At 39.6% G+C, this 27,840-nt stretch overlaps 1 protein-coding gene across 2 annotated transcripts in view; it reads left to right on the top strand.

Moving 5' to 3' along the window:
- The window catches only part of mtcl2 (microtubule crosslinking factor 2), a 47,347-nt gene extending 21,503 nt beyond the window's left edge, over positions 1 to 25,844 (top strand). Inside the window, exons 4-14 of one of the 2 annotated variants that reach the window (XM_084428779.1) lie at positions 7,522 to 7,584; positions 8,254 to 9,567; positions 11,903 to 12,031; positions 15,349 to 15,462; positions 15,545 to 15,775; positions 16,705 to 16,851; positions 16,959 to 17,126; positions 19,989 to 20,249; positions 21,505 to 21,575; positions 21,663 to 23,115; positions 23,230 to 25,844. In XM_084428779.1, coding sequence (XP_084284905.1) covers positions 7,522 to 7,584; positions 8,254 to 9,567; positions 11,903 to 12,031; positions 15,349 to 15,462; positions 15,545 to 15,775; positions 16,705 to 16,851; positions 16,959 to 17,126; positions 19,989 to 20,249; positions 21,505 to 21,575; positions 21,663 to 23,115; positions 23,230 to 23,382 — 4,104 coding nt within the window. In that variant the 3' untranslated portion in view covers positions 23,383 to 25,844. Of the gene's footprint in view, positions 1 to 7,521; positions 7,585 to 8,253; positions 9,568 to 11,902; positions 12,032 to 15,348; positions 15,463 to 15,544; positions 15,776 to 16,704; positions 16,852 to 16,955; positions 17,127 to 19,988; positions 20,250 to 21,504; positions 21,576 to 21,662; positions 23,116 to 23,229 lie in introns of both variants that reach the window. The other variant, XM_084428778.1, reaches the window with a different exon arrangement.
- The last annotated feature ends 1,996 nt before the right edge of the window (positions 25,845 to 27,840 follow it).

Here is a 27,840-nt window from a genome sequence, read left to right as displayed (position 1 = left end):
TGATCGCATGTAAATGCCAAGTGTAAACGCAGCCAAAGATGAAGAGGACGATTCCTTTAGGCTGCTTCTAAACCGGTTTATAGTCAGTTCTCATTAAAATGGTCAAGATTGTCATGTATGGCAAGAAATGATCATTTTTGTAAATGTAAATGTTTTTAAATAACTTTTTATGTGATATTTGTCAATTTTCCCACTTAGGCTACAGATAGATTTTCTGTTTTCTGGATATATCCCCAATGTAAGACATGCCGTGACTGCTTTTGATTGCTGTGTCAGTGGTGTTAATGAGAAACAGGCTGCTATAGTTAGATTTGATTGGCCCACACCTGGGAGAAATTAATTCATACTCAGTACAGGTGTGATTCACCACCTTTTTCTTCTCTGTTTCTCAGTCATTAATCTTTTGAACTTCACCAAATGGCTCAAAACGCACCGTTTTAAGTGATGGCTGACTGTCAACATGAATTCACATGTCTACACCCTGTTATATTCATGGGATGACTGATCAGGTCAACTAATTGACTAACTGTTTTAATTAATTATTCGATTTTTCAATTTGAATGTTGTGAACGTTGATATTTTGATATTCGGACACGGTGGTACTGGAGTGCACTCAAGGAAGAAGGGATAAACGAGAGAAAAAGGGAGGGGCCCTCTGCTGTGGTGGCGCCAAGGCTTTTTTTGTGAAGAGTTTGCACACAACAGAAGCTTAGAGATTAAACTCTCACAAGCCAAAGAGAAAAGAAAGAGGCAGAATGGACCTTTCATACCCAACCCCATTAATAATGTGTTCATGTAGAAGGTGTAACGGAAAGAGATGGAAGGTCACAGTGTTCCTCATCCCAAATGACCTTTATGCCTTTGTTCTACAATGCATCTCAGACCCTGTTTAAACCTGGTATTAATATGCATTTTGGTCGAGTTACCCGAGAGACTTACCCGTTTGCACCCGTTTGCACCCGTCTCCTTTGTCCACTTTCAACAATTTTTGTCCTGATTTCGTCGAGGGGAGGGTCTATTCTTTCTGAAGAATTATGTGACACTGAAGACTGGAGTAATGACGCTGAAAATTCAAAGAGCAAATATGACTTGCTACTATAGATACAGACACACTGCAGTGAGCATGTAACACATCTAGGCAGGTGGAGGAGTTTCAGAGAAACGCTGCAGGACTACTTTACAGCAAACGATGAACCAGACTATTTAAATGTTTAGCAAGCAATCTCATTGGCTGCAGGATCAGCAGAGGCCAATCAGCTTGTGCCATGTAGTGATGATGTGATTGCTTGCAGTTTGCATGTAAAGGACCTATCAGCCTGTGCCCTCTGACTTAACCAGATATTTATTAAAGTGCAGCTATTATGGTTTTTTGAATATTCCCTTTCATGCAGTGTTTAATATAGCTGTTTGTCTACGTCACTAGAAAATACATTTGCATAATGCCCGTCTGTTGTACGTTGTCCACCCGCGAACAATTTGACCAGCCCTCAAACGTCAATTTACTGATGACTGCTTCTTAAATCTCAGAGTTCAACAAAGGATTCGCAAGACACTTGAATTTTAAAGTTAAAATGTTAATTTATTTTGACCAACTTGCTCCTCAAAATCACAACCTGTAAATTATTGATTTTTGATTATTGTTTTACATTGTTCAAGTTTCCGGCTAACCGGCTAACTCACGTTATTACTGTCTTACTGAAATACTTCTCCTAATCAGTTGTGGGCCACTATTACTAAAAACTGTGTCCATTGATGCAGATTGTCTGTCGTTCTTACTACTGTGAGTAAAGATAAAGGATGGAGCAAGATTTGTTTTACAAACGTTTATCTTACATCAGTCATTCAGGTTAGTGTTCGGCTAACGTATGCACCTTTATTGATACAGTTCCTGCATGTGCACTACAATAAATTAGAAAAATACACATCGGTTTGTTGATGGACATACACTTGTTAATGCTGATGGTGAGGAATTACAGTTGCAACACCTCATAATGTACCTCAAACTGAGTAGCGTATCACTAAGAAAGTCCTGCTCAAGTCGTCCTTGCGATGGAGGGTCGGGTTGAATAACTAGTTTTTCGGATGTTTCATCATTGTAAAATCAACGTTATCGTTAGGCTACCGTCTTTACAGTGTGTACAATCGCTGAGCTTTAGGAAGCCTCCGGAGCTTAAGTTCAGTTATGGTAATAGGCGTTTAGGTTCGGACGGGCGCTGTAAGCAATTGACCAATCACAGCAGATTGGGCCATCTGGCCAATCAGAGCAGAATAGCTCGCGGAAAGAAGGGATTATTCATCCGACGAGTCGTTTAAGAATCATTGAACAATGTGGTGATGTGCAATGTATATTATGAGAAAATGAAACTGTTTTTTGACCTTTGATGCATGTAAACCTGTTGTAGGAGACCTCCAAAACAAAATTAGGAGCCTTTAAATAGCATAATTGGGCACTTTAAGTGTGTTCGACTTGAAGTGGTCGGATATGACATCAAAGTACAGCGAGAACGCTTAGAGAGCAGACGGCTCCGTGTGTCAATCTAAAGTCATCTAATTAAGATAGATCTTTAATTCACTTTCTCACTTTTTGACTATCCCTCCATTCTTACTGAAGTATTTCCACCCATTACATCTCTGTTCTAGATCACACTCATATCTTCTTTTCCCTCATGGGCTTCATGTGTAATTATAAAAGCGATTCCCAGCTCTAATTAACACTCAGGCCTGATAAGCATGCAAAAGAACTGTCCCACTCACGGGTGGACAGAAACATATGTCATTCTTCTTGAGCGTGAGAAAGCTAGAGGCAAATGCTGCTATATGCCAAAACTTTTCCCTGAATAAGTAATCCAAGCACAGGATGAGCCCAATATGAGAAACATTTTGAGAAAACACAACAGTAATTTGCTGACAGATGTAAGCAGCAGTACCTGGCAGGCAGAGAAGCTGCATGCACCTGTGTGTGCCTGTGTGTGTGTGTGTGTGTGCATGACTGATTTAAATGTATATGCACCATTAGAAGCATGAAAGAGAGATTGCAAAAATTACCTATAAAACATAAATCATGATACAATCTTAATGTTTTTGTTCCAAGATACCGTGGCTAACATTATAAACAGGGTAAAAAACATTCTACAAAAGTGTGGCCTTTTTAGTACTTGCCATCATCTAAAATGTCAGCATGTGGGACAGACAGAAGTATGTGGTAGTAGATCATGGTCTCGAGCTGTCTCAAATTCACGTGGACTGGAAAACAGTCCTATTCGGCTTTTGGATTTAAAGGAGAATGAAAATGTTTTGGGTTGATAGAGGTTTTGTCACAGCTCTTTGTGTAAGGCATAATGTTTATCACTGCCATCCTGCTGTTGTGAACTAATAAACATTGTTGCCATGGATCAAAGAGGCAGAATATCTCATTTGCTAATCATGTACAGAATGACAAAATGTGTGTGGGAAATACACAGCACCTGCAGGCTCTCAGTTGCTTAATGAAAAATGCTATGCTAATGATCCGGCTTTTAGCTTCCTTGTGTTTTAGTGCAATTAGTAAGGGAGAAAGAGGGGAACGCGGTGGTTTTCTGCAGTTGTTTTTCCTGGTTGTGCTGGAGGAGAGGGGCCTGCTCATGTCAAATGGATTTGAAAGGTTGTGATTTCCTGTTTCCCCTCTCTTAACTTCCGCCCCCCATTTATTCATCAATTTGTTCCATTGAACTCTACAGGGGATCTGCTCACAAAAGCCGTTGTCATGGGAACCCATTATAGTCTGGAGCGGTCGGGGACTCGTGTCTCTGCAGTCTGGGAATTGAGGAAAAGCAATGGATTTACTACAGCATGTCTAGCTTATGGAGCACTGCGCAGTATACACTGTATGCAGCCTGCTTTTTAATTAGTATGTGAAATAGAACACATTTGCAATGATAAACATTTCACACAGTAGTCTAATACTTAACATAGCATGCCGCAATGCATTGTTGGCACATGACCTTTTGTTTGTTTTACTCTGCAAGTGCCATTCATTTGGAAACTAATTTTGTATTTTTAATCCAATTTTCAATCTTTTCTGAATTTGATAGTCCATTAAAGTTAAAAGAGGAGACCCAAGGTCTAGCTAGGACCAAGGAGCAGGACCGGAGCACACAACGTTTAAAGTGATTTAATGCAAAACGACTAACGTTTCGACGCCCATGCATCTTCTTCAGAGTCAAAAAGAGTCTTTTTGGGCGTCGAAACGTTAGTCGTTTTGCACCAATAAAAATCACTTAAAACGTTGTGTGCTCCGGTCCTGCTCCTTGGTCCTAGCTAGACCTTGGGTCTCCTCTTTTGATTTCTGCGTCCTGTTCCGTGAGCACCAACCAGGCTGAAGCGCAAGTGACCCCTTTTTACTCCATTAAAGTTAGGAAATAGAAGATTAAGCAGATACTAGAAATTTAAAATACTAGACATTTCCAGGCAGGTATGTTGAGGGAAGTTGGAGCTAAAATCTGCTGGACAAGTTTTGGGACCCCTGCACTAAGCTTTTATTTTGATGGAAAGGTATCAGGTGGTTTATAAGATTCTCATTACTAATTTGGGAAGATGGTAGGAGCATGTTGCGTTCCAAATGCACATTATAAGTGGCTCAGATTAAGAGCACATGCACAGATAGTTTGTGTGGAACTGCATTAACTGTGAACAGACTAGAGCTGATTTGAGATACTGAAAACACATGAGCTGCTCACGTGTAAATGAGCACAGTGCAGAGCTTCACTCTGAAACATTGAGCACATGTATTTATTTATTAAATCGCAGCTTTTACTGAAAAGCCATGATTAAAAAAAATAAAAAAATTACTATATACTGCAGAAATAGTAACAGTACTATGCTGAACATCACCTGAACACGCTTCTCTCCGGATTAGCGATTTTTATTCCTTTTGCCTTTTCTGTTTGTCATGAATTTATTTTTAATTGTCAGAATAGGTTAAATTTTAATTGAATTGCATTACAGGTGTTATCTTTAGTCTGGATGATTCAAACGTTTAAAATCCTAATGATGTTCCCTGTCTAAACAGACAAAGAAAACTCAACAAAAGAAAGAATACATTCAGCTCTCTGTCCAGCCTCGTGTCTCAGAGTCTCTCTTACGCAACAGGCCATCCTCAGCAGTGACAATGATTTTAAGGGACAAAGTTTGTGAAGTGGAGCGTGACTTAAAGACCCTCTCAATTTCACACACTCCGTCAACTCAATTCTTCATAATTCAGTCAAATGAGGAGGTGAAATAAGAGAGACTCCATTGTTCCTTTAGGATAGATGGATTTTGTTTAATACAGTGACACTCATTCCTCATCCCAACTGTGATGAAATCATCTTATTCCTTACATCCTGTGTTAGAGGAAGAGTGTGTTTCATAAGAATAAGTCAAGCAGGCACAAGATATAGGCCACAGCATGGCTGAATAGACCTGTGTGTGTGTGTGTGTGTGTGTGTGTGTGTGTGTGTACTCGTTCTCAGATTTCTGTACCTGCATTAGGTTTCAAGGTGTTGAAATTCAGGTAGCTGATAAGCAATTCAGTGATCAGATAACAAACTACTTGGATTGTGAGTTTCAACGTGTGCTGGCAGTGCAAAATTATGCAATGTACAGACATCTTTCGTCATGTTTCTTAGTAAAGTCGGCATGAAATTAAAATGAACTAAATGCATGTTATAGATCTTTTTTGTGAACAATTCCTCTTTGCATGTTTCATTTTAAATGTAATTTTTCATCCGTGTCATGACTTGATCATCCAGTGAAAGCTTCTGTTTCATTGCGACTTTACTGTAATTTTTGCGTTTAGAACAAAAGTGATCTGTTTTTAAACTTTCTGTAGTCATGTGCATAAAAAAAAAAGAAAACTCTTTGACATTCCTGTGGCCAGGGTCAAAATATATGATTCTCATTCAACTCCCATTGGTGCTGAGCTAAAAACGTTTTCAGAAAATGAATATTTCTTAACAAGCGTGAAATTGGTTTACATTTCATTACTTTTCCATTATTTTTGTTGAAAAATATATTTTAGGTTCTTAGGACAATCACCAATGGTAATTTTGACACTGCAAGCTGAGACAGTTTCTTTAGTAATTGTACATATTGTGAGTTTGTTCCCCATATTTTCATTTTGGTTGCTTAGTACAAGGAATAGTCCACCTTCATGTTGCCACATGAGCTCTGGAGGGGAAAAAAGAAGGTATTTGCACACCCTAGATAAACTTCTGTTGGTAAATCATCCACTGTTAAAAGAAACATGAGTCATGAAAGATGTTTTCTTTATTAGACAGTTTGTATTGTCTTTGATTTGAATTGTGCATGTCAGTTACATCAGTGAGTGTCAGACTATTGTTCATAAAGGTCCAATTTAAACAGTGTATTATGAGTTCCTGATACAGTTATTGGCCAGCTGACAAATATGAATTTACTCGCAAATGCCAGTTTTTACTCTCCTTACCACTATGTACTGTTTGTCCACTTTTGCACATTTGAAATTGTGCAAGTATGACTGACAAAGCGAAATAGACACACATCCATTGCATTAGAAAGGCAAAATTGTATCAGTATTTCAGAGTAGACTGAATTTTATCATGACTGTTTGGAGCGCCAGAGCGGACTGTGAGTGAGTGGGTTTGTGCTGGAAGAGTCAATGACAGAGGAAAAACACCTCACGTAGCATGTAGATACATACTGTACAGCCTTTATGTGTGCAGCTTTTGTGTCAATGCGAGTTAGTGGTGGGATAAATGACGTTGCTATAATCTCATTATGTTCAGACTTCTTTCCCACAGACTCAGCAAACTGCAGTAAATTAAAAAAAACAGTGGCACAAAAATGGTCGATACACTAAGTCAATGCTTTCATTTTCTTTCAGCACAAATCTATTGATTTTAATGAAGTTCAGTACCATTAAAAGCTGCGATTCCATTAACCTGTGCCATTCTGTCAGCCCACATACGACAGGAAGTGAAAATGGGATTTTTCGCAGCAGTTTGTCTGTGTTCATGCATTCCGGTTTTTTTTTTTTTTTTTTTTTTTTTAAATGAAGACAAACATAGGTGCAGTTACATGGTTTTAGAGAAATCACACTAGAAGTGATCCTTAAATTTTTGCTTTAATTATTTTACGCAATAATGTATAAGAGGCTGTTTGATATTGTGAATGTGTATTTTATCATTGTTGAAAACCTGTATTAATCAATCAGCATCCACGATTTAACCGATTCATTTTAAAATGTATAGATGGTTCTCTCTGCTCCTCCTATCTCCATTTCCTACAGTGGAGTAGTTTTTTATTTGATGGAAACAATGCAATACCTCACATTTGGATGTGTATCAGTTTAATTTCATGCTGGTTTCCTGCCAAATTATGATTTATCAGTGAAAATATCACAGAGTGGGAGATAGAAGTGATGGTGTGATATCAGAGTGGATGTACAGTGGCTTGGGAGGGGGATAATAAGAGTGAATCATGTTGTAACATTTAATTAATTTATCACTTTTTTTTCCCCTTTAGAACTCTCAGAAGAAGAGAGGTGCCAGACCAAACAACAAACCTGATAAAAAAGCATCGCCTCAGGTAATACACACTAATACTACAATATTCATCATTTTGCTTCTATTGTGACATTATAATGATCTGAAAGAGAACTGGTAAAGTACAGCATTGATAGCAAACTGTTGGTGCTATCGATTTAAAGCTTTCGTTGTTCTATTATTTCTTAAGACCGTCAAGGTCGTAGTCTACATTCTTGATCAAACTCCTACAAAGTGGTCTTTGTACAGTGCTATAGTGATAACTGAACAGTCATAATGCATTTATCACAACAAAGATCCTGAGTTGTTCTTGCTATAAATGTAGAACTTTATTCCCTTGTTATACCACATTTTTACTGCAGTGGTGCAGGGATCATACTGGGCTTTCTGCAAACTTCTCTCATAATCTCTCCCACTGCAACATAACCTGCCTCCAAAAAACATGAGACACCACAGTCTTTGTAGACACATTTTTTTTTTAATCTAAATTCAGGTGGATAAATAAAATAAGGTGTCTGGAGTAACTGTGCAACATGACAAATGTGTGTCGCAATTGTTTGGTGAGTCCAATGTGGTGAAGACATTACCCCACCTTAGCCATTGACTTGGCTAAGACTTGGTAGTGGTGGAAACAGGCTATAAATGAACAGTGTATTGTTCAATATTGTAGCAGTTAACAGTTTTTTTGGTCTCTGCAAATGTTTCTTTCCAGCCTCCAGAGGACAGTTCAGACCTGAAGTGCCAGCTTCACTTCGCCAAAGAGGAGTCAGCTCTCATGTGCAAGAAACTCACCAAGATGGTCAAAGACAATGAGGCCATGAGGGAGGAATTGTCAAAGTTTCGCTCTTTGTACGGAGAGGTTGATGCCTCACTTACTGTCGAAGAGGTCGCGGACTCTCCTCACACCCGAGAGGCCGAGGTCAAAGTACACCTGAAACTTGTGGAAGAGGAGGCGAACCTTCTGAGCCGACGGATCGTAGAGTTGGAGGTGGAAAACCGTGGCATTCGCGCTGAAATGGACGACATGAAGATCCAGGATTCCCCGGGTGGAGTCGGGCTCATGGGTGGAGTCGGGGGTCACCTGCTGCTTTCCACGTCTGAGAATGTGATGGAGCTACAGCGCCATCTACAGTTTGTGGAAGAAGAGGCGGATCTGCTGCGGCGGTCTCTGATAGAAATGGAAGAGCAGAACAAGCTCTTGATGAACGAGCTCAACCACTACAAATCCGAGCTTCCCCCTGTCAATGAGATAGAGCTGTCGCCGTCCACAACCATCAATTCACCCAAAATCATTCCTGGCGCTTCTGAAGATGAGGGATCCGGTCTAAACGAAGCCACCCATAAAGAACTGCTTGCTGCCAGGCTGCAGATCACAGAGCTGAATGGCAAAGTAAAGAAGCTCCAGTATGAGAACCGCGTACTTCTGTCCAACCTTCAACGGTGTGACTTGGCCTCCAACCAGGGTTCCGCACGTCCAGCGCTGGAAACCGATGCTGAAGCAGGGGACTCAGCTGAGTGCGTCCCCAGCCAGGTGCACCGCGAAGGCCCGGTGGGCGACGAGCAGAACGATATTCTGGAGGAAAATAATCCAAAATTTTCAGTAACAAGTCACACTTCTACTGCTCAGGGCCTCAGCATAAAAGACCTTTTCGCTATCCGCGACCAAGCGCAACTCATTACCTCAGCCATTCAGCTTCTAACATCACCCGACCCCTCCAGTGTCACACCAGATGCTGTCTATCGTAAGATTACAACAAATGAGTCTGCGGAAGCGGATCTGCTGGAGAAGAGCCAGACCCAGAGCTCCACGCTGCCCCTGGTGGAGGCCCTGCATGGCAGACTGCAGTCCCTCCAGGCTCAGCTACAGGCCCTCAGTGAGAGGGTGGATGCCCTGGGGCAGCCCTCAGAGAGGGAGCGTGTGGAAGGGATGTCCCTGATGCCCCTGCTGTCTGAGGCGGAAGACCCTGCAGCAAATTGCTCATACCCTGCAGATGCTCAGTTCAACCAGAACATGGCCCAACAGAAGGTACACGCCCAATCTCCCTTGCATCTTTATTCTTTCCTTTTTGCTTGGAGTTTTGTCTTTTTTTTTATCAGCAATTTTCTTTTTTGCTTTGCTTGATTAGATTGAGTTGTATTTACATTGCCCTTTCCCTTAGAAAGGTTTGTCGACCACTAGAGCTGCACGATTAACCGTTAAAAGATTGCGATCTCGATTCGAACACCCACACAATGTCATTCCTAAATGACAATGATTAATTCGCCTGTGTAATTGAACCTTTGACAAAATCACAGCGGAACATTCAAACCTGCGTTGACGCTGCCCCTGACCAAAGAGAGAGCAGTTGTCATGTGTAGGTATGAAACAGCTTCACAAACAGTCTTTTCAACCACACAGTATCGTTATTTCTGTGTTACAAATATTCATATTATCAGAAGTACTGGGATAACAGTTTACAGTTCAGATTAAACACTGATGTCTACAGAAGTGTTAAAAATTTAGCACCACTTTTTGAAAGTAACTTGTGGTGACAAGTGACTGTTAAAAAATGTATGTGTGATTGAATCATTCATTCAAGAGATTTGTTCAAAAACGCTGATTCATCCAGTAATGAAACATGTGAAGTATTTATGATTGAGTCATTCAATCATTCATTCAAACTGTTTTTATTTTTTATGTTTAGTTTTCTGTTCAGAATCGTGATCTCTGTTTGAAGATTCTCTGTCTGTGATTGCCAATTTATCCAGAATCGTGCAGCTCTACCGACCACTATAACAATGCATGCTTGTGGTGCATTATAAGGCTTCATAGTGGATAGCATTTAGGCCTCTAATGGAGTTAGATCATCATTATTGTGATAAGAACTGTTTTGTTGTGAAAGGTTTCATTTTGGTTAAAGAATCCGCTGTTTTGGCACTGGCTAAGTATTTTGTGTCTAGATTCAAATGAGACGCAATAGTATAAGTGTGTTTGTTTACTAGTATAATAATGTATTATAGAATTTGGACGTGGCTGTTTCCAATAAATCTTTGATCAGACTATTTCCAGGGATGTCCAACCTGGAGGGCTACTGTCCTGAAGAGTTTAGCTCTAACACTAATTGAACACACCTGAACCAGCTAATCAAGATATTCAGGATTACTAGAAACTTCCAGGGAGGTGTTTGGAGCTGGTTGGTGCTACACTCTGAGGGAAAGTGGCCCTCCATGAGCGGAGTCTGACACATGTTGGCTAATCCATTTATGATTTTTGATATTAATAGTTGTTTTGGTTTCACTTTATTTTGATGGTCCCTTAAACCCATTCTGTTGACTAAAAGTAATGTTGCAGCAGTCTACTAACTCTCATTAGATTGTTAGTCGAGTATTAGTTGACTGGTAGGGTTATGGTCAGAATAAGTTGACATGTACTTTCAAAGTTACTTATAGTCAGTAGAACATCTGTTGGAGGACAATCACAATAAAGAGCTAGCAGATATTAAGCAGACAGTCTACTAATACTCCAATGAGAGTTAGCTGACATGTAGTTGCAAAGTTACTTATAGTCAACATAATGTTCAAAAGGTACAATCAAAATAAAGTGTTACCGTTATTTCCCATCACAGATAATAGTTTAGCCTCTTCATTTACTCACTCCATTTACTCATGTTGTTCCAAACCTCTATGACTTTCTTTCTTCTGTCGAACATAAAAGAAGATATTTTGAATAATGTTTTTGTCCATACAATGAAAGTCAATGGGGTCCAATATAACACTGTTGTATTGGGCAAAAAAAAGATACATTAATTTTCTTTTCTTTTTTTTAACTCATTTGAGGTCTAATCTAACAAGCATTTATTTAGGCTCCATTAGAGGCCCGACTCTTGAGATCCAATCCAGACTCTTCCCTCCCTCCTTCTCTCTCTCTTTTTCCTCACTGCATGGGCACCATGACCTGTGGTCGCTGCTACATTTCTTTCTTTGTTTTTCTTCTCCCTCTTTTTGGTTTCCCTCTACCCCATTTACTGTTTCCTCCTCCTCAAACCAAAGATGATGCTTTCGCTCCTTGTTGTTTTGTTTCTTTTTGCCATTTTGTCTTATACCACAATGACCAAACTGTTTTTCCTATACATACTTTTCATTGTCTTGTGAGTTTTTAATTTGCTGATGTTTTATAGGTATCATTGTGCAATTTCTCTCGTTTCATTTCTCACTTGTCTGTTCTGTCCTTGCATCACTGTCTTATATACCCACACTACACATAACCATTTTTTATTCCTTCATCATATTCTTCTTGATCTTGTCTGTCTTCTATCATGCTCGTCTTTTATTGTTGTTTTTTTGTTTTCCTTCATTAACTTGCCCATGCATGCATGCAACAGCCTGACTCTAGAGATCAGCCAGACTGTGAGGTCAAAGTTCACCCGTGCAAGGCAGAGGAGGAGGGCAACAGCCACAAAGACAGCAACAAAGATGAGGAATCTGACTTAAAGGAAACAAACTCTGATCTGGTGAGGCACTAAAACATACACACATTTAAATTCTGCTACCGTCTTACAATTGTACACACAATGGCTCTGTTACAAAGCATAAGCTAACACTTTTGGACAAAAACAGAGGCAGCCTGTTATGCATCCTTCATGGATAAAGGCCCGTTCACACCAAGAACGATAACTATATTAGCATCCACATCCGCGGACGATATTGTTCTGTTTATTCTAAGAGCGCTGCAGTTTTGTTGTCTGCCACTTTAAATGTTCTAGTTATTTAAAGCAGGATAGATTCTGATTGGCTGTCAATGTTTTATCGTTCATCAGCTGGAAAAAATCATTCTGGAAGTGATTCAAACAATATCGTTTCTCTGTGCCATTATCGTTATAGTTGTGGTGTGGACTCTGCTTATATTTAGAATGATCTGTAGAACTATATCTCTATAGTTATTGATATAGTTATTGTCCTTGTTGTGGACGGGCCTCAAGTCAATTTCAGAATGCAGAGCAACAAGTTCAATGAAATATTACATCCATGAATGGTGCTCTCGGTTTCTCTTTGGATGGTTGGCAAACTTCAAAATCTCAGAAGCTACAATGAAGGCTTAAGGTCCTTGAACACTGAGTCCGAAATTTTCGCACGTTAAAAAATAAATACAACCTCATTTTGTGTCAATCACGATAACACACTGCCTCCGAAACTTTCGTCTGTCATAAAAAAAAATCTGATTGGGTTCGATTTTCTGCGTTTTTCATATCCGTAGCAAGCATTCTAGAGGTGTTTTGGCAATTCAAAGCCACCGAATGACGAATACAAAAAAACGCACACGAAACTTTCAGACTCAGTGTGCCAGGACCTTTAGGCTGTGTACTGGTCACTCAAATCTGAGGTTCATGGGGAATTGGGAAATTAGGGTTTAAGCAAAGTCTATAAAACAGCAAAGTCTAGACAGCAAAGTCTATTAAATGGGACATTCATAGACTCTAAAGAATGTTTATGTGGTTAAAATATAAAAACACCCTTGCGTCCATAAATAAAACAAGACTTGTTCACCCATGCAGAGATATAAGCAAATATAGTTCTCGCTGCCAACATGGTTTAGTTTTGCCTTAATCCCACTACGCTCTTACATTACACTATATTTTCCCCAGTAAAGGCCTACTTCATTTTTTTTTCTATTCAGTTTGGTGCAGTTTAGATGGCCAGTGATCTGTTTAATTTGTACAAGACTTTATACAGTACAAACTCCTGAGAAATATGCAGTCTTTAAACTGAAGACAGCATAAAGTATTGACACGATTATGCCCAGCTTTAAATCATGAAAGCATGCATTATGCGATTTGGTGTCCTGCACGCTGTGCCAAACGCCCTTGCAGCACTGCAGAGAAACCTCCAGCCATCAACAGTTTCCACCCAAACAATTCATCACCCAGCATTTCCATAACTGGCAAATGTGGTTTTCACAAAGGAAAAGAAACAACTGAGATCTTGTTATCAAGCTCTGGTCTCATGTTTCGAATTTTAGGGAGGGCTCGCTCAATGTTGGACTGTTGTTGGACCATGAGTGGAAATGGTCTAGGGATGCAAATTTAATTCTGTAAAAAATCCTGTATACTTAGGCTGGTTTCCTCACCTCACCCAGATTGGACGTGTTTCTTAAAGGGCTTTTCACAAGACAAGTTGAATGCAAGGTCCTTGATAGAGTTAAGCTAGTATCAGTTTTTGCTGTTGTAATGATATTATTGTTTAAAAAACAACAACATGGCGGTAGCTTCCAGTTTCAAAGGAAAATAATTATTAAGCCTAGCATCAGTTCTGGCAGGTCACGTTAGTCAAGCTCACATCAGCTGACTCTCAGCTGATCCGCGTCTACCTATAGGAATACGACGCCTATCACTGTATACATATAAGCTCCTTCAGTATTATCAGCAGCTATCACGTTTCTCAGGAGCTGATTACCCTCCTCCATCCCCAGCTCCTCCTCTTGTCTGTCAGGATTTGGCATTCTGATTCCCCTTGAATCAGAATAAGTTCTCGAATTATTTTGTACTTGAATTAATGATATCTGCAATACATTCATGTTGGTTCTGTTCTGTTTCTACTTGGTTGCATGGATGCGCAGGGAGTTCTTGCCCAGAACAGAACCACACCACCAATCCTAACTGTATGCTAATTGTCAATCGTATTTGACGATAGTGGTCCTGACAGAATTTCTAACATCTTGGAAGCAGTAGTTTACATGGGAAATAACAACAACCAAAAAATCCCTAAAGTTTTATATAGTAATTATTACTATAGTAAATATTTAAATATATATTAATTATATGTAGGTGTGACACGTGTATATAGCCATAATATTCCTCTACTTGAAAACATAGATCCATACAATAAACTTCCAATAATGTAATTTGTGAAGCATATATGCATTCAAAAATTAAACGATTTTGAGATGGCCCCGAGTTATGGAAATTACATGCTGATACATGTAGATACTTTATATACAGCCCTGTCCCCTTACCACTGCATTTTCGGCTCTTCATGGTCCCAATAGGCTGTTCCCCTATTACCACCTCTGCCTTGAATTCATTAATTTATATCACTGTATTTGTCAAGCCCCATTTCTAACGTTTCACTCAGAAATGTCACTATCAAGTTGGCCATAACTTCCATTACATGACTTTAAATTTGCTGAGCAGGATACCAATTATGAGATGGCATGAAATAAAAATGCAGTAGAGGTTTAAAATTTAAAATTGACGTTGCTTTTTACAAGTTAAGGTTTAAAAAAATAAATAAATTGACTTAATGAATTGTTTAGTATGACTCGGACTCGACTAAGGTGTAATCAAACACAACACTTGTCCTTGAGTACTGCTTTTAAAAGTTGGTCTATTGTTAACTTGACACAATTGTGACACAATATTTTGTTAATTTAAAAAAAATAAACAGCCAAAGACATCCGTCTGCATACTGTATGTCTGTTGCTGACTTAAATAGTTGTGGCACTTGAAATGGGATGAAAAATATCAAAACAATAAGAAAGAAGATTTTTTTTTTTTTAATATATATATATATATAGTTGACTAGTTTATGAACTTCTAATCCATTTTCGGTGTTCTCTGCACTCTTGAAGTCAGACAGATTTGAATCTAAATTGATGTAGTTATAAAGACTGTTATTATTTTGGGGTTTGTACCACTGACATTTTTTGACATTTAAAAGGCAGCAAGTTTTGCCAATTCCAGTCTATTTGTATTACAAATACTGTGCAGCTACAGCATTTACCAATAACTTTCAATCCCTCTCTCCTTTTCTCTGTTTTCATGTTGTTCTCCAGGTTGGTGAGCTGCACACTCTGTTGTCTGAGGCAAGAGAGAAGGCTCAGGGAGCGCAGGAAGCGTTGTCACAGGAGAAACATGCGCGCCACAACGACACGCACAAACTCTCTCAGGTGCAAACATGTTAATTCTTTCTCAAACACTGAACATGTAAAATCTGATTGGTTGTAGACTCATTTTAATGTCTCTTTCTAGCTTCAGGAAGAGCATCAGAAGGCCCTCCTCCTCAGAGACTTCCAGCTACAGAGCCTGAGCCTCCAGACGCGTCTGCAGCAGAAGCTGTGGAGTCAGGAGAGAAACCTGCTGGTGCAGGAGTCACAGCAGCTCAAAGAGAGCCTGCTCCTCATCAGCCTCAAGCTGCGCTGGCTCCTCAAACAGTGGAGACTCGGCAAGAAACTAGACACTGAGAGCAAGGATATCCTAGAGGTGAGAGCTGAGGGGGAATTACTAAGAATGAATTGTTAATTGAACAAGACATTAATAATGTTACAAAATAAATAGATGCTGTTCTTTTGAACTTTCTATGAATCAAAAAATCTTCAAACAAGTTATCCATAAAAATATTAAGCAGCACAACTGTTTTCAACATTGATAATAATCAGAAATGTTTCTTGAACATCAAATAAGCGTATTAGAATGATTTCTGAAGGATCATGTGACACTGAAGACTGGAGTAATTATGCTGAAAATACAGCTTTAACATCACAGGAATTAATTACATTTTAAAATATATTAAAGGAGTCATGAACTGGCTTTTTATATTCTCTTTTATATTGTTTTCTGAGGTAAACTTATGACGTTTGCTTGGTTTTTACATTCAAAAACATCTAAATGAATAAGTAATAGGCTATTTTCTAAGCTGGTTTTGAGCCTAGCTCCTGAAACGCTCGGTTTTTATGGGCGTGCCGCATTGAAGACTTGAAAGTAAACGCCCACTGCTATGATTGGATAACAGTTTTGCATATTATAATGAGTTTCATGTAATGCGCGAATCGGTGGGCGTTGATCTTCTTCTGCGGAGGCGGTGTTTGATACCCTTTGACGTCATAGATCCCCACTTTAAAAAACCTGTCGTTTGCTGTGCCTGGTGTCAATAAAAGCTTTTATTGGACTAACAAGGAAGTTTTCAGTTCTGAAACTTACAGGATATTCTTATAGTATGATGACCTCTTATATGTCAAAAGATTTTAAATTGTAAATATATTTTACAATATTACTGTTTTACTGCATTTTTAATCAAATGCAGCCTTTGTGAGCATAATAAAAACATTTAAGAAATCTTACTGACCCCAACATTTTGAATGATAGTGTACTTTGTAAATATTATTGAAGTAAATGCTGATATGTTTTTCCAGGTTAACAGTGTCAAAGATCTCCGTATCCTGCTTGAGGAAGATGGGCTGACCTCCCACTATGGAGACAACAAGATGTCTGCTGCTGAGGAGCAACCACTCAACCCTACACCCAAAGAGCACAGCCTGGCAGAGAAAAGCTGCCCACAGGTGGGTGAAACACCTTACTTCTTCAACTTTAGATTGGATGTCCTTATAATACAGTCTTCACGGCTATGTAAATGTAATTAATTTCCATCTCCTGTTTCCCCCAGCAGCCTAGCGGATTCGGCAGTACTCTGTCGGACCTGAAGGTGGCGCTACAGGATCTGAGCGCTGAGCTGCGCGAGGAGCGTCAGAGTTCACATGAGTTAACACAGCAGTTTGCCCGTGCCAAAGCATCATGGGAAGTGGAACGGATGGAACTCAAGAGCATTATCACTCAGGTGAGCAGCTGTGTCCGCTCAAAATTGTCCTGATAGGTGGGGACACATTCGTCAGTCAGACAATTGAAACAAAAACTAGGCAAATGTTGGACCTCGGCCTCACTTGATTGGAATTTGTATACATATTTTCCATAATTCAAGAGCCAAGATAGTCCTCATTTAACATAGGAAATGCCTGAAAATACATTTTTTTTCTCTTCTTTATGGCTTGGAATTGAAAGATCAATTTGTATTAAAAGCTTATAGTGACTTTTAAATCAATATATTCCTGTAGCCAAAAGTAAATGGCATGTGTAGATCAATCTGTGTCTGCAGGATAGGGGACAGTTGTTGAAAATGTATCTCAGCTGGAGTTTTCCCTTAAGGATTTAAAACTTGAGTGGGAAAATTCAAGTGGGAAAATTCTGTTAAATACTTGTAACACAATAAAATCTAAAAGAGTCCATAGAGGTGAACCATTTTATAGGTAATTTGCACTGCATGTGTAAAGTAATTACTTTAGCATTGATCTCAGTGGGTAATTTTACTCCTACACTCAGGGCCATAGTCATTGATTTAACATACACAGATTACAGTAATTCCTCTTGGGAGATTCATTCTGAACACTGAAGCCAGATACATTTCTCGCGATCAGTTTGCTGTCAAACAGGCTGAAGGATGCTGGATATGACCTGTAATTTTTGTATTTGATCTGTTGGTTTAAGACATGCACCAGTAGTCTGGGAAGAGAGCTGTTTGCAGTGTGTCATCAGCAATGTGGCATTTCAACGGGGGGTGGGGGGGGTGGGGGGGGGGGGGGGGTGGGGGGGGGGGGGGGGGTGAGTGAGGTGAGAGGGAGTGTGTGCTTACAGGCTTGTTGCAGGGCGTGATGGTGAAAGATGAGTTTAATATCTCTGCACTGAGACACATTCATGACTGCAGTCTTCTTAATGGCTTAATTAATGGGCTCGGGGAGGAACAGGATTTAAGACACAGTTAGTGGATCAGTCTGATAAACACAGAGGCTAAAGATGAGAAACAAATAAGAAATAAAGTAGGCTAGTGATGCACTACTATATGGTTTTGGTCGAAACCGCTTTGGAGGGCCTAAATCACTGACTGAAACGGTGATGTTTAATTAGCGCTTCTCTGATGGCACGTTTTGACTGTGTCTGACTGTGACAATTTACATGACTGTGTCACGCAACGTTACATTTACCTCAGGAAAGCCATTCAGTGTCCTAGAATAAATATGTTTCATGATTGGAAAACACTGGCTTGCTGCTGCTTTTATGTATTCATTATACGTTCTGCCTTAAAGTTGATGGTGTGGAATCTTTCAATGTTAAAATACCGATAACAATGCAAATTTTTAAAGAGCAGGTACACATAATACAGTGGCACATGCATTTTAGACTACTCAAAAAAATAGACATCAGAAGACATGAGGAGTGTTTGGATAATCATTATGTTTGGTGCTGCTAATGGAGCAGAAATTGTACTGCAGCTTTAAGTCAAGTGTGTGTACTCTGTAGATGTCTTAAACAGTGCGTAGAGATCCGGGGCATGCAATTAGTTGTTTAGATTAGCTAAAATACGCACTCTCCTCCCTTCATTGTTGTAAAGGTTACAGCAGAAAAAAAGAAGTATACACACACCATCAGATTGCACCTAAAGCAATAGCGCTATGCTCTCCAGAGAACCTAATGACACTAGACCGCCCCTTTCACCATTACCGCTCTGATAGGTCGATATTACAGAGCTCCTTTTCTCCCTGCCACTCCTCCTTTTTATCTGACTGAACTTCCTTTGTTTTTCTAAGACTGTGGTTTAGAGAATAAGCCAAGCGATAAAGGGAGGAATGGAAGAGGTGGGACTTGACACTCTAGTATTAGCTGTGACCTCTGTGGCACTAATAACAACCTGTCACAGAAAATGATTTATCACTGTATTAACAAGAAAGGTTATTGATACCATTAATGCTGTAAGTATAATGTTATGAAGTCTTCTGTTGATGCTGCACATCGTCTCTTATTAATTTATACATGGTCTATTATTAAGATGCTGCACAATTGTTAATTTATCATGCGATTCAAAAGTGAATAAAATAAATAATCTGCAAAGCCACATCAATAGTCTGATAGAGACAAAAGAATTTCTGGAAAATTTTTCTTTTTCATAATCATTTGGGTTTATGAGAAGGTATCTGGAACAAATATCTTTCGTCCTCTTTAATAAACCACATTAACCCATTAACCTCTTATTGCCATCAAAAGCAAAACTCATTAGGCATTATTACCATGAGAAGCTAGTCACTGATTGTCTGATGAGTTCCCAGCAGGCTGCGTTTTAATAATCTGACTAGCATACGCTCATGCAGTTTATGATTTCTAAAGATTTGCGGCTCCAACTGAGAAAGTAGAAGGAATTCAAAATATGATAAATGGGTGCCGGCTTCATAATTACTATTGTTGGAAACATAATACAAAATATAACCAAATATTATAACAATCTAATTGGATGAGTCACATTTGAAGCTGTTGTAAAACTGCCAGTGCAATATATAGGGTTGATACAACTCATGTTGTTAACTGTAAACAACCTGCAGTTAATAAAATATTACCTGGAAAAAGAATTGTCTATTTTAATTATTCTTAATAATAAATGTAATTATTGCTTTTTTCAATTAAGCATAGATAATTGCACTTTGATTTGAATATTTAATGGTATTGAGCAAATAATATTTATAAAATATCATGATGTCTGAATGGTGCTTGGGTGTGTATTATTGGGCTGTTTCTATGGTTACTCTTCTGGTTCTGAAACATCAAGTATCCTCTTTTTATCGCAGTCTCTCATTTTGTACTTTATCTTTGTCATCAGCTGGAGGGTAAGATGGGGAAGCCATCTGTGGCTGGGAGTGAAAAGGATTCTCCAGACCTCAAGGGGGCGCTAAAGAAGGAGCGAGAGGAGCATCAACACTTATTGGCGGACTCTTACGCTGCCGTGATGGACCTCACCAAACAACTGCAGATTAGTGAGAAGAACTGGAGCCGAGAGAGGCTAGAGCTTTTGGAGCACTTCAACCAAGAAAGAAGCCAATGGGAACAACGTATACGGGATTCCCAGAGCAAAGGCGCACAGGTCAGATGTCATGTGAAAGGATTTGTTCACTGAAAAATTACAATTCTGTCATGGTTTTTTCGCCTTCACTTCATTCCAAACACGTATGACTTGCTTTTTCCGTGGAATGCAAAAGGAAAAGAAATTATGATTGTGCTGGTCACTTTCAAGTTTCATGGGACACGAAAACACCAAAAAGAGTTGAATAAGAGTCTTCTGTACATTTAAAAAAAAAAATCAATTAAACACAAAAGAAGAAATTCTGAAAGCATCAGATTTTTCAGAATTTCTCCTTTTGTGCTCCACAGAAGAAATGTATTTGGGTTTGGAACTACATGAGGGTGAGGAAATGATGACAGAATTTTTATTTTTGGGTGAACAATAACTTTTATGGTCAAGTTTCAAGTGAATTAAAGGCCTGGGAAGCTTTGTTTTGTATTACCAAAGCTTGTCCCACTGCTTTCATGTTTTTCTTTCATGTTTTTCTGAGTCCTTTTAATCTGTTTTATATAGGTCTGTGAGAATGTCATTATGACATATTTTGCACATTGTTCATCCCCACACTTCCTTCACTGACTCAGGGCTCCCTTCACATAATGGGAGGATATGACAATATCTCTAAACATTTCCACAGAGCGCCGGCATGCTCACTCCCTGTGTGTTGCATCACTTACAGCTGGAATTGCTGGTTTTGCATATCAGAATCAGAATCAGAAGCTTTATTGTCAAATATGTTTGCACACACAAGGAATTTGTTTTGGTGACAGAAGCAGTTTCCAGCAGTTTATACATATATAAAGAAAGACAATTTTTAGTTACGAGAGAATTAAGAAAATCCATGTGGCTGTGCACAGCTTGTGCTGTCCAATTGGAAAGAAGCCTGAAACAGTGCGGTCAGTGTGTCTGTACTAACCAGACTGTAAGTAAGGCTGGAAAAAGAGATGAGACTATATAGTTTCCCCCCCTTCTTTCACTCTCTGCCTCTTTGTGGCAATCAAGCTCTGTGCTCTAATTTCTTTGTTTCATATGAGATCTTGAATGAGAAAAGTCTAATAACATGCCTCATTGAGAGAAATTGGGTCATTTAAATAGACTTGATGAACCACACCACTATCATTACCCCCACAGAGGAAACAAGCTGTTTTGAATGACCTCATTTCCTAAAGAGAATTTCGACTGACTCAGTAATACCACATGAATGAATGGGAGTACTGTGGCGGGGGGGTGACCATGGCATGTTGTAAAACTTAACTAAAATGGATCATTTCTTTTTCAGTCTCTTCATGATAAAATGTCTGAGAAGGAAACCTTAGCAGATGTAGCCACGAGCAGTTCTGCACTGCAGAGGTAAAATGACTGCCATAAGGTCTAAATTGCATCCCCATTTTAATCAGACGTGATTGTTTTATGATAATCTCCATTCTCTTGTCACAGGACCAAATCAGTTTCTGCACTCTCTGAATTTAAGAGTCTGCTGGACACCAGTCTGTTCCTTCCTGGTCACATGGTCAGTGGAGTAAAAGAGTGCAATGTTGCACAGCACCAATCTACTGCTCCGGCCTCCATTCTAGCTTGCACTGACTTAAGTGATCTCAACAAAAAGAATTGGAAGTACCTGACCAGTGATTCAGCAATATTGGAAAAGCATGACCAGTTTAAGACATGGGACTGCCCAAGCACCAACTCGAACAGCAGCTTCCCAGGACTGGAGCTGAGCAAGGAGTACATCCAGAGAAGCTACACCGCTCCAGATAAGACGGGCATTCGCATCTATTACAGCCCTCCAACAGTGCGGAGAATGGAGAGGAGGCCAGTCAAAGAAAAGGCCCACCAGGATCCCCAGCAAGGACTATCATCTAGGGATGCAGCCATGACAGATCTATCAGGTCAGACTGCTGTGTCTGTACCCTTATCCACCACTTCCTCATCCGCTTATGAGCAGTGGTTGAGCTCACTTTCACAGCAGCATAGAGACCTGCTTGAAGGACGGACAGGAGGTTCTGCACCTTTCCATGGACTGGAGATTTCAGGCAACCTTAGCGATGACATGAAGGAGATGACAAACTGTGTACGACAGGCCATTCGTTCCAGTTCCCTGGAGAGGAAGTGCAGCAAAGATTCTGGGAGCCAGACAGTTGGTGTTTCTAGTACAGGAACACAGACAGCACAGTTTGTCAGCATTGGCCTACAAACTGATGGCCCCATTTCAACTACTAGAAGCCTACAAGGGAAAACATGGTCTCCTCGTCCATCCACCTCACTTGCATCTGCACGCTCTCGACAGATCTCTTCATCTCTGGATAAAGTGCACAGTCGCATAGATAGACCCTGTTGCTCACCAAAATATGGCTCACCTAAGCTCACCCGCAGGGTTTCCACCTCCTCCTCCAAACTCGAGACCTCCTCAACATCCTCAAGGGATCGCAGTGTCTGGAATCTGCATAACCGTAGTGGATCTCAGATCGGTTCTGCCTGGGCACGTTCCACCACCACACGTGACAGCCCAGTGCTTAGCGGCCTAAATGATGGCTTGACCAGTCTGTTCAGTGTTGTGGAACACTCCGGAAGTGTTGAATCATTATGGAAAGCAGATCAGTGCCCAGGGAGACAAGCCGCTGGAAAACCCTCCTGTCCTAGCATAGGTATCGGTCTGGGAGAAGCGGGATCTCAGAAGTATGGCATGGTCCAGGAGTTTCTTTCCAATGTTTGCGGCAGGACTGCGCCAGTGGGCACGATGGACGAACCGAAGCCTGAATACTTACCTGGAGCCTTGATTGGCACAGACAATATCACGAAGATCGTCAACAAGAGGTTTATGAAAACACAAAGAGACGAGTTGGTAGCCACCGGAAAGGATGCAATGAGCACAAGCTCTAGTACCTTGGAGGTGAGTTTAATCATGAACAACTAATTGTGTTAGACAAACTCCCTCTTCCTCCAAAGCATAAACCCTGAATCAAGTAAATATCTTAACTTTTGAGTCCTTTTTTTGTTGTTGCAGGATTCAGTTTGTGACTGCAACTCACAAACCGCCACTTCCTGTTTTGCCCGCCACTCCCGCTCCACCACACGACATTCCCATGGCCAGTGCAAGCATCGAGTTCAAGAGTCATCCATGGGAACTGAAGAACGATTCGATACCAGTAATGAGTGAGGATGAGGGTGGCCTCTTCTGACGCTTCCCAAAAACTATACAAAATAAACAACTATCAACACTCACACCACACAAACTGCCACACAAATCCACTGCCACATATGCCAATACACACACGACACACCCTTAAATAAACACACATACTTCATATCTTAAATAAAAAAAACTTCAGGGTTACAACAATAGGACCTTGGAGAATTCCTGCATCTGAAGAGTTTCCAAACCAGACCTCAGTGTAACCAGCACACTTTAATGCCAAGGAAGGGGAGAAAGTAGACCTCCTTTTAGGTCCACCACTCCACTGTCAAGATTTCCGTCATAGTCCGTCATTCCAGTGTAAACCAGCCAGTCCTGACTTTGAATTCCACCATTCCACAATCATTCAGTCAGACCTCTCCTTAAACGCCATTCTTCTGTTCTTTATCCAGCCAACAAGACAGCTTAGCCAGCCATTTCGATCCCCATGGGAGAACTTGAGTAATCCGAACCCAAGTTGACACCAGGTCTTAATGAATTTCATGTAGATATCAAGGAAACAAAGCATGCAGCTGAACTACACAAACCAACAACCTCAACATGGCCTTCAGTAAGAGTAAAACTTCTTATCACAACTGCCCAGTGGCCCTTACTCTCGCCCACAAATATGATTGCTTGGAGTAGCTGTAAATTTGTCCCATAACCAGCAATTGATGGATTCTACAAGTTCATATACAACTTACCCTTTTCAAGTCTACAAGGGACCACTTTTGTCTTTGATGGTTAAGAAGAAAGTTTCTTCCTGGAAAGTGTTGCCACCTTAAACCAACATGGTCTCAATTTGGTTTTATGTTCATGTTCTCTACAGACAATCATCAAACAGCAAAGCTTGTTTCAACCACTTTATAAACTCTGCAACTACTTGGGACCATGTTCCATTTTCAAACCAGCCAAAATATGAAACTCAGAATCTACCCCTGGATTTCTCTAAAAAAGGACTGGATGATATGATTCACCATATTGCATTATGAATCTGTCCCATTTAAAACTTGATATTCTTATTATGCTGTCTGAAGATGTCTACGAAGAGCACGTTGGTAGTGGTAGAGTAGGAGGATAGCAGTTATTTTGTTTTCTTTGGTACTTTGTACTGTATAAGTGTTTGAACATTAGAGTACTAACATGTAAATCTCCATTCCTTGGCTATGATGTCCTCATGAATTTTAAAGTGTAATGGTCATTTTTATTCTACTTTTTATCATCGCACCCTGCTACTACGGAAGACTGTTGCTGGGTGTATCTTCTGCAATCTTCTTTATTTTCACTGTCTACCTCGCCATCCTCCATCATCATGCTGAAATAAACCTAATGGACCATAGTTAGGGTAGGCGCCAATTTTAATTTGATGTGAATGAAAACAAGACTATGAGGGATACAAGTATAGTCAGTTTAATAGATTTTACTATTGGGTGTGTTGGAAAATTAGATGTTAATCTTAAATCTACTGAACTTTGTTTAAATATCATTCTAAGTCCTTGCGGTCTTCTGATTCAAAAGGTTTTTGAACTAATGCTGACTAGACTGTTGGGTAGTAGTCTGCATCAATGCTGGCTCAGCAAAAAGGTGCATAGTGGCCTAAAGGGTGTGCTTGGGGACACCCTTCTGAAACCTAAAATGACAAATGGGATATTCTAAACACCACAGATGGGCAACGCCGGCCCTGTGGTGCTGCTGTCCTGCAGAGTTTAGCTCCAGCACTGAAAAAAGAAAAACTCATCTGCCTGTAGCCTAAGTAATCCTAAAGACATTGATTGGCTTGTTCAGGGGTTGGAGCTAAACACTTTCAGGACAGCAGCACTTAAGGACCAAAATTGCCCATCCCTGCTATTACACCCCATTGTTTCACTTGGGACAGAGCCAGAGTGTACATCAATCCCTTACAGCCTCAATCATGCCAAATCGAATGTCGTCTACCCTGACTAAAACCCCTAATCCTATTTTACTGAACACATTTGAAAGCCTCACAAAATACTAATTATGCATATATCACATTTATAAACAGACATGTTTAAGACTGAAACATTGAATGCTAATTAATTGGCCATAGAGAGATTTTGAGATTAGTGAGATTTTATCAGATAATCCCAAACTATAATCCATAATCTGACCATTTGTCCATGTAGCTATGCAGTTACTGAAATGTGTGCGAGTGTGTGCCTCCCTGTAGCAGCTCCTGCATCCGAGTCAAGTCTGCTTTGTAAGGTTTTTTTCTTTTCTTTTTTCAAATCTCCAGTTGGAGTGGTGCTGCAGAAACTGAAGTTTAGTCCTTTTTGCTGGTGCTTTTCTTAGCTTTGATGACAGAACATTAGAGGAAACATTTTTTTGTATGCATTTCTCAAGCCATACGAATTGTTGATTCCGCTCTCTTTATAAATCGGACATTTCTCAGTTGTTCAGTGTATGGAACAAACAAACAAACAAACAAAAACCCAGCCTATTATATCCCAGAAAGTGTCACCTCTTTATCTGTCACAGCCTTGCCATATGTCCCACAGCTACCTCTTAACTCAAAACTGTATCTTATATTACATTTAACCCATTCATGTTTTATTTTGAAGGTCACTAGAGTGCCTTTTTAAAATTAAAGCAACAATATATCTGTTAGAAGTATGTTTTTGAAGTACATCTACTGATGGCAATGAAATAATAGATGTTTTCAGAAGACTGCTGTTAGCTACTGAACCCCTCTGTTTCTTAAAAAGGACAAACATGACTAAGTCTGTATTCATAAAGTTAAATGAAGTGCAAATTCAATCTATTGTGTATATTGTAATTGATTACAGAAGCCAAAATGCAGTTCGAGGATATTTACGAGTGAAATCTGCAAATGTAATCAGTCCGTCCTTTCTTTATAAGCCATTTTAACCTGTTTGAATGTTTCCTGAATTGAGTCTGATGTTGTGGCTTTGCTCACGTATACATATCAGACAAACGGTGTACTGTCCCTTCAAGTGTCCCTTAGCCATTTAGTCTTGGTATTCACGCTTCTGAGTCTGGTCACATGATCTCTGAAAAAACAGGGGGAATGACCTTAGTTTAGGAGCTTTACGTTTGAGTGCTCCCACAGTCAATTTATCCAATGCTGAAGTCTTACATCAAACCCCACTGATGGTTTGAAATTTCCCCAAATTTAGCAGAAGAATGTAAATGATGCCAATTAGACACTTTTATAGCTATTCTTAAACCATTGACAGAAGTTTAAAAGGTCATGTGGTTGGTGGTTTTAGATTTAAAGGAGTTGTTTTCACGGGAGCAGCTCTCTAATTGGCCTTTCCATTCACGATATTGTTCTCCATCACGTCACCCTGTTTTAATGCCTAGCAATATATAAAACACCTTGTCGCTTATCGTTGTCAATATCAATTGCTAAATTATTATAAAGAGAATGTGTGTATATTTTTTTTTGTTTCCATTTGAAATCTCTTGAATGAAAAAGATGATGTCGGATGGACAATGAGGAACATTTCTAAACGTTTTAACTTGAAATCAAATATACTGTAAATAAATACACAATTTTTACTCTTTCTATCCTTGTGTAGGAAATTTTGAATGTCTCTGCCAACTTTGAGCTTGAATTCTGTACCTTTCCTCACCTGAATTAAAAACATGAGAACATTTTGTGTAAATAGAAACATTTTGAAAATAAAAGTGCTGAAAAAAATTCTTGTTAGACTTTCCTTTGTCCCTTTCTTTACATCTGGGTGGGTGTTGCCACAAATGTTATTTTATACTTGTCATAAGCTGATTAATAATGAGCATACTATAACTTTATATGTTATCTGAAATGTGAAATTGAATGTTATGATTAGAACTGATTAGTTGTTTTCTACAACAGATTAAATGCATCAGATGTCATTTTAAATTAAATGGTAATTTTCTACTTTAAGGGCATTTTTTTGTGATTCACTTTTTACATATTCAATCTGCACTCATCAAGCTATTTCATTTTCGACGGAGGAAGGAAATGACTGTTGTCTCTCTCCTTTGGAGCAGAGAGAGTGACGGAGTGGTGTGTTAAATGTAGCTCTAGGTTGTAACGGTTCATGTCCAGCTGTGGACTGTGAGTCTCGGTTCAGCTGGATTCCTTCTTCCCACACACACACATACACCAACTGACAACGGGACCATGGAAGTCAAACTCAAGATCACGTCTGTTTTCGCATGTGTGTTTGGAATCGGGTTCACTTGAGAAGAACATCTGTGATTTTCTTCAGGGTCGGTTTCCTGTCCGCCAAGATTTTCCTTTTTTTGAAAATAATCAAGTTTACATTTGAATGTGAGTGCGGAGAGAGATACAGAGATACAGGATGTGACCAAACAGTTGCATCATTCAAAAAGAGTCAGATTTCCTGTCGCAGTGGGATGACACTGGCATTAACATTCATAGTGTGAATCAATGCAGGAGGCAGAGGAGAAAAAGGA

The sequence above is a fragment of the Rutilus rutilus genome, assembly GCF_951802725.1.
Source record: "Rutilus rutilus genome assembly, chromosome: 13".
NCBI lineage: Eukaryota > Metazoa > Chordata > Actinopteri > Cypriniformes > Leuciscidae > Rutilus > Rutilus rutilus.
The sequence above is the reverse complement of the archived record's forward strand: the minus strand, read 5'-3'. Positions and strand labels throughout refer to the sequence as shown.